This window comes from Acanthisitta chloris, unplaced genomic scaffold, assembly GCF_000695815.1.
Source record: "Acanthisitta chloris isolate BGI_N310 unplaced genomic scaffold, ASM69581v1 scaffold24192, whole genome shotgun sequence".
In the NCBI taxonomy this organism is placed as follows: Eukaryota; Metazoa; Chordata; class Aves; order Passeriformes; family Acanthisittidae; genus Acanthisitta; species Acanthisitta chloris.
In genome coordinates, this window is record NW_008661378.1 from 12,597 (window position 1) to 19,890 (window position 7,294).

Below are 7,294 nucleotides of genomic sequence, written 5' to 3' on the forward strand. Positions count from 1 at the left end.
CCTGACAGCATCCTGATGAGTAACGAGAGGCAGATGAGCCACCGGCTGAGCTGAGTGGTGAAAAGCATTAAAGAACTAAGAAAGAAATATCCGGAGGAGAAGAACAGATTTTGGCTCAGCAGGAGGCCAGCTGGGCCCCTCGGGAGAGGGAGATGGTGGGGGGGTTCTCTCCAGGCTTCTCCCTACAGCACCCCGTGCCAGGGCAAAGCTGTGTTCTGCACTACCAAAAAAACAGCTGAGGTTCAGATACTGGGAAATAACCCAACCAAGAGCCTCACCCTGCCCTGCGAGGTGCCACACCACTGGGGTGCAAAAGAGGGTAGCCCATATCAGGGATGCAGGGCTGGAACTGCTGACCCCAGCACAGGTCTGTGACTGGAGCCACTGCCAGAGGTGGCCTGGCAGGAGCAACTGAAGCCACACACAGGGAAGAAGTGCCACCCTAAAACCCAAAGGACCCCACTGCAGTCCTGGGGCAGAGCACAAGGAAACAAGCAGCCTTCAGCCAAAGGAGGGGCACTGACTCTGGAGCATACTGATGGTGGTGTTCCTGATGCCCCACCAAACAGACAAAAGTCAAAACCTGCAGAGGAGCTCAGAGAGCTCAAATCCCTGTTCCAAGGTGCCTGTCTCTTGCCTCAGCCCAGCCGTGACCCCTCCATGACTCACCATCTGAATCAATGCTGTTCAAGGCAGTCGGTGGAATGATGGACACTTTGTACTGGCCCAGGGGGCACCTCTTGCCAAGTTGCTCCTTGCAGGCACTGTGAACCTGGGGACACAGGGACACCTGCATAAGCAAAGCTGGAGAACACAGCACCGAGCCCAGCCTCAGCTTTCCCAGCGATGCACCCAAGAGGGGCAGTGCTGTCTGTGCCAGGCAGGGTGGGGCTGGGGACAGGGATGGGTACATCCTTACAATGGCCTTGCACCAGAGACACCGCCAGTCCTGCAGCCTCCGGACGCTGCCACAGGTCCGGTCACAGACAGCACAGCGTGCACTGACGGGAAGGTTCCCCTCCAGCCACTGGTGGGGCATGGCCACCTGCAGAGAGGGGCAGATGCCAATGAAACTCTGTGTACTTGAGAGCTAGTGTCACAGGCCACCTCTTTCCCCAGGCACCATGGAAGAGGTGGGCAGGGGCAAGGCAGGCCTGGAACCCCTTCTGTGTGTCCTGTCCCTGCCTGCCTGGCCCCCTGCAGCTGCCAGCATATGGGGCACGGCAGAGGTGTCCCCAGCAAATGTCTGGGGGTGGCCACACTTGGAGAGCAATAAGGGATCCTGATGAAAGGTGGTAGAGGAAGTATTCCCAAGCTATGTCCCTACAGAAAGAAGCCCACAGGCCATACAGTGCATGGGACAGGCAGGGTCCCTTCCTGCTCCCTGATTCAGGCATAGCAAGGCCAGCTCTCCTGTTGGCTCTGTCCTGCCAGGGTCACCTGTAGGGACTCTGCTACTTACCCCATCTTCGTCCTCAATGATTTCAGTGCCGATGGAGGCCAGGGTTGTCCACTTGCAGTTGTTCGTGGCTCTGACAGCGCAGCGCTTGTGTGCCTTGAACTTGCAGACTGCATGGGGGGGAAGCAGTGAGGAGCAGGGAAGGTCCCCACAGGATGCACAGCCTTGGTCCCAAACACCTCCATGGCTGGTGACAGCAGCTGGTGGGCATCACCCCACACCCCTTCTGCTCTGGCCCAGCCTCCGGAGGGTGCCTGCCCAGGTCCCGGCTCCAGCCCACCCCCCAGTGGGACCCTGGCACTGACCTTCACAGGAGAGGCCGTGGGAGGTGACCCCCGGGAGGGCTTCACGGCACACGTTGCAGAAGGTGGGGCGGGCGTGGGAGCAGGCGTACCCGTTGTGCATGCCCGAGAAGTGCTCCATGTTGAATTGCGTAGCCTGCTGGGGGGCACAGTCCTGCCCCATCAGTGCCTGGAACCCTCAGCTGGCAATCCCCTCCCTCTTGGTCCCCAGAGTCCCCCCCAGCCTGACTCCTGTCTCCTTGCCGGGGCTGTACCAAGGGCAGCAGCTTTTGCCCAGCAGCAAAAGGCACCCGGAGGGGTACACACGCGCAGACATGCACCCACACAGCCCCCGCCCATATCACCTCATAGATCTCCCACTTCTGGACAGATTTCAGGGCACTGATCCAGTCCTCCATCTCCTTCCTGTTCTCCGCACATAGGATGAGCTTCCGGAATGGCGTGATCACCTGCAATAGCCACCATCCCCACGTCCTCTTGCAAGGCCAACACCAGGCCAGCCAGCGCCCAGCACAGCCCCCAGCAAACCCTGTCACACTGGTGCCACCTCCAGCAGCAGGAGGCCATGCGACAGGGTACCCCCTGGCTCTGGGGGAACTGGGGGCTCTGCAGTGCCTCCCCACAAGGTGCTGAGGCCTCAGTGGGGTGCAATGAGTAGCCCCACTCCTCCCTCACCGTGAAACTGTTGTTGATGTTCTTGGTGCTGGTCTCAGCCACACTGGCATCCGACAGGTCCACCTCGTCAAAGATGAGAGACTGCGAGGGAGAAACCAGAGCCTCAGTGCACCAGGCAGGGATCTCTACCTCCTCCCAAGCTGGCAGGCTCAGGGCCCCCTGGCTGAGCATGCTGGAAGCCCCTCCCAGCCTACCTTGGCATCCTTAGCGTAATAGAGCGTCCTGCCCCGCAGCTTGAAGTATCGTCTCTTCCACCTCTGGAAGGAGCTCGTCTGCTTCAGCAACAACCCCTCCTTCACACTTTTCTGCAGAGACCACAGTGTCCTGAGCTCCTGCAGCCCCAACCCAGACCCCCAAAGCCACCACTTTCCCCCTGTGAGGGCAGGCAGCACCCAGAGAGCCTTGACCTGCTGCAGCTCCCCAGAAGCCAAGGGCAGAGCTGGGGCCAGGAGAGGTCCCTTGAAGAGGACACCAGTGCCCCAGAGGCACCAGGACTGCATCTTGGAGACAGCATTACTTGGTCACTGTGGCCCCAGGCAGGCTGGGGAGCAGACAGCTGGGGTGCAGCCAGCCCTGCCCGGCCCCCACAGCCCCTGGAGGGGACAACCTGGGACCGAGGGCAGCCTGCAGCACGCAAAGCATCCCCTGCAGTGCAGCACATCCCTGCAGCCTGGCTGCCCATCCTCTGCCCTCCCCGAGCCACAGCACCTGCCAATATTTACCCTCCTTGCAGCAGCGTTTACAAGACTCAATTAATTAGTGTTTGCAACGTGGCTATGAGCCTGTGCCGAGTGGGGTGGCAGAGATGCTCTGGCACTGTCTCATCTTTGATTGCCCCTGCCAATATTTACCCTCCTCGCAGCAGTGTTTACAAGACTCAATTAATTAGTGTTTGCAACGTGGCTATGAGCCTGTGCCGAGTGGGGCGGCAGAGATGCTCTGGCACTGTCTCCTGGCACTGTCTCATCTTTGATTGTATCTTCTTTAAACACCGCCGGCAGCCCCGTTCTGCTGCTCCTCTGCAATTAGCTGCCACGGTGGATGTATCGGATCCCAGCACAAGAAAAGCCACATTTAACGGCAAATTAGCCCTGGGCACTGAGAGCACAGCAAGAGAACTGTGGTTCTGGGGCTCTGCACTACCGTGCCCAGCCCATGTGTGCACCCAGGCACCGGCCAGCCTTCGAACACACCGGCCCCAGGCCTCAGCCTTAATTCACTGTCCCATGACTATGAACCAGATGGCCAGAGCACCAGGAGTAGCATAAGCCTCCAAGGTCACGAAGAAGCCAAAACCCCACCTCCCCAGCCTCAACTCCCCCAGATGCCTGACCTCTCCCCAAGCTCCCAGGGGCATGCACCAGGATGTCCCCAGCAATTCCAGCATGCAGTTTGAAGGGAGATGTTTTAAGCATTTAATGCTTTTCCCACCAGGACTGCTGCAGAGTTTGGCTGTGGTCTGTCCCCATGCTGTGGGACCACACCTACGAGTGTCGGTGCAGGTTCAAACAGGCCTGTTGTTCCCAGTGCCAGCACCCTAGGACACACCACATCCCTTTCCCCTGCCTCTTGGCTACGAGAACACAGAGGAGATGGTGAGACGAGAGCTGCCCCGAGCAGCAAGGGGAGCACAGTCTTCCAGCTATGACCCCCAGATCCACACACAAACCATGTACCCTAGCAGTCCTTGACCCACTGCAGGAGGGGACAGGGCAGGGTTGCACTGAGCGGGGGTGCCCCAGCCACAAAATGCCAACTCCAACACACCTGCCTGCACGCAGCAGGCACAAGCACTGGGTCTTCTGCAGTCGTTGCGGCTGCTGGGAAGGACAGGCAGCGTGTGACAGTGAGGGGCGGTGTGGGGAACTGTGACGGGGAGGAGCAGGAGAACAGAATGACAAGCAAGAAGAGGTAGGTCCATGACGGTAGCTCAGGGCTATCACGGCAGGGACTAGAGCCAGCAGGGCATGGGAGCTGAGCTTTGTCTGGCTCCAGGGCCACTTGGGTGGCAGGATACAGCCAGGATGGCTGTCCAGGGGGGGCAGCACCCCCTCCTGCCAGGTGGTCAGAGCTGAAACACCACCACCAGCAGCTCCTGACAGCCAGCCACAATAAGGCATCACCCAGCCCCAGGATGCCACAGTCCCAGCCATTCCAGGGACAGGATGCAGCTGCCCACACTGCACCAGCCCAGGCTAGGGCACGGCCTGAAAGGCAAAGCCCCCCACCTCCACCACTACATCTGTAGGAGTTTTACAACACTCCCAGTGCCATGGCTGGGAAGGAGTGTACCTCAGTTTCCTCCAGTGCAAACTAACTAGTCCCCAACAACCCAATGCAGGACAGCAAAGCTGGTACAGAGAAGCTCAGGGGGCTCCACCCCCTACACCTACTCTCAGGGGCTGCTTTGGGCAGCAGAGCCCAGGTCCTCTGCCCTGCCATGTGCGGCATCTTGCTGCACAGCCCCTCATGCCAGCGATGGACCATCCAGGCTCCATCACCCCTGGTGCTGACACCATGGGGTACAGGTTCAGTTGTTGGCAGCATTGGGCCAGCCAGCCCCCTCTCCAGGCAAATGAGGTAGGTCTCCTCTCTAAAACGAGCCCTGCAGCCTGGCTGTCCCAAGTTGCCTGGGGAGGCACACAAGTCACTGGCCTGGGGTGTTGGAGAGCTGTTTCAGAATCTCACTGGGGTGAGCCACTCACATACCTAATTTTTTGTTGTGGGTCTCAGCCAGGAGCACCTAGTTCGTGCTGCTCCATGCTGGAAGCAGCTCCCCAGTTGCTCCGTGGTTTTGGACCCCTGCTTTTGGCATGAGGGACAGGAGGAGACCTGAGAGGCACCTGGTGGCCAAGGCGAGAAGCAGGCCTGGCCACTGAGTGGGAAGTCACACTGCATTGCTGAGCAAGCCCTGCGTGTCCCCTTAGCAAACAGGAAAGGGGTGGGGATGGCACGGGCAGACAGGCATCACCCTGGCTGTGCTGGCCCCCTGCAGCCCCCTCCAGGGTCACAAAAACACAGTCCCCTATAGCAAGTGGCAACTAGGTACCCTACAGCTCACAGGAGCTGGAGCTGAGCACCCACAGCACAGGGGCTTGCCTCTTCATCCTGGAGAGCTTTTGGGGACACTAGCAGCCCCTGGTCACTGGGCTGGGAGCTCTGCACTGGTTGCTGCACAGCTGCGAGCACAGTGTGCCACCCACACCCTAAACAGAGCCCAAGCCCCTCCGCTCACCCCAACCGCGGCTTTTCTGGCTGGAAAGCCTCAGGCAGCGCTGCAGGGAGCCTCAGCAAAGCCAACGCTGATCCCATCCCAGCAACAGAGGCAGCGACATGGCATGACAATGCCCAAAGCCACGTGAATCTGCCTGGCCGACGGCCCCATCCCTCCACTGCCCCATCCTGGGGTTCCTACCTGCTCTCTCTCGCCCTGGGTAGCTCAGCACCACCCGGGATGTGCCCAGCACCCGGGTGGGTCTCCAAGACACAGGGTGGGGAGGAGAAGGCAAGAATGAAACCACATGGCGTCTGCAGAGAAACTGCCACACGGAGCTCAGACACAGCTGGGAGAGCACAAGCAGCAGTGGGGCCTCGGCGGGGACACAGCTAAAAATGGCCCAGGGAGGATGGCTGGCCACCAGCAATGTGCCCTGCCAGGGCTGGACTGGTCCCCAGGGGCCATGATGCCATGGGCTGGCTGTGTGCTTAGCACAAGCAGGGGAGCTTGAAGTGCAGCCCAGGAGAGATTACTGCCTTCTGGCAGCACTCTAGCAGGGCTTCTTCCAGGCCAGAGTGCACCCCAAAAATGCCAGCCCTTCCTTTAGCCCTAAGGCAGAGCCCAGGGATGCAGCTCCACTCTGCTACCCTGCTCTCCCAGCTCTGCTGCTGCCAGTCCTGAGAAGAGTCCATTGTGAAGCCAGGTCTGACTACAGCTGGGGCAGAAGGGTTTTCCTGCTAGGATCAGCTTGGACAGCGAAGTTGCTGCTGGAGAAGAGCCAGGAAGGTTGTTACTCAGGAATGCTGGCACATATGGCTGGTGAGGACCATACTGCCTGCTCACCCAGCTGGCATCCTTACACCACTCCTGAAGGGATATGCTTGTCCCCATGACCACACAATGCCTCACCCAGGAGGAGAAGAAGGGAAAGGGGACCAATCACCCACCAACTCACCAATCTGCATTGCACCAGCATCATCCCGGGCAGCCACCCTCCTCCAAACGCAGCAGCCCACCAGGCACAAGCCACATCCAGCTGGATCAGAGCTCATCTCCCAGCTGAGCCGGCAGGCACCAGGACAGCAGGAGAGACCAGGCAGCCCTCAAACAGCCCAGCCATGCGGCCACCAGCAGCTGCTGGGCACCTTGTGGGCTGGAGTCAATTTGAAACCTTATCAGGCTTGGCAACACAGCAAAGCCCTTCCGGGACTGGGCGGTCAGGGGCTCAGTGCCTGGGGGGTGCCATGGCCCCACAAGCTCAGATACTCCCTGAGGATGGAGCCTGCAGCCATTGCAGGATGCAAAATACCCCTTCACAGTGCTGGGGGGATCCTTGAAAGGAGATTCCAGCACTGGTCCTGACCTGCCATTACATGGTGTCAGGACGCACCACTCAGGCCAACGAAAGGGGATGGAGAATTAATAGGGAGAAGAGGAACGAGGGAAGGAGTCCCCAGACTCTCCCATGGGGGAAGGATCCCCCCTGCACCTCATCCTCCAAGAGCTGCTTTTTAGAAATGAGCTTGTGCTTCCCCATCTACAGCCACATTCGTCCCCAAACATCCCGCCAGCAGCCATCCCACACCAGCCCACCCTGTGCTGGTTCCGCCCCTGCCCCTCGTGCCCCAGTGCTGGCAGGCA

At 59.7% G+C, this 7,294-nt stretch overlaps 1 protein-coding gene across 1 annotated transcript in view; it reads right to left on the minus strand.

Moving 5' to 3' along the window:
* DGKK (diacylglycerol kinase, kappa) overlaps positions 1–7,294 on the minus strand; it is a 20,230-nt gene that overhangs the window by 8,113 nt on the left and 4,823 nt on the right. Inside the window, exons 2-8 of the mRNA XM_009070217.1 lie at positions 2,631–2,741; positions 2,437–2,517; positions 2,106–2,210; positions 1,765–1,897; positions 1,463–1,569; positions 920–1,045; positions 670–772 (exon numbers count right to left, since the gene is read on the minus strand). Of these exons, the coding sequence (XP_009068465.1) occupies positions 670–772; positions 920–1,045; positions 1,463–1,569; positions 1,765–1,897; positions 2,106–2,210; positions 2,437–2,517; positions 2,631–2,741 (766 nt within the window). The remainder of the gene's footprint in view (positions 1–669; positions 773–919; positions 1,046–1,462; positions 1,570–1,764; positions 1,898–2,105; positions 2,211–2,436; positions 2,518–2,630; positions 2,742–7,294) is intronic.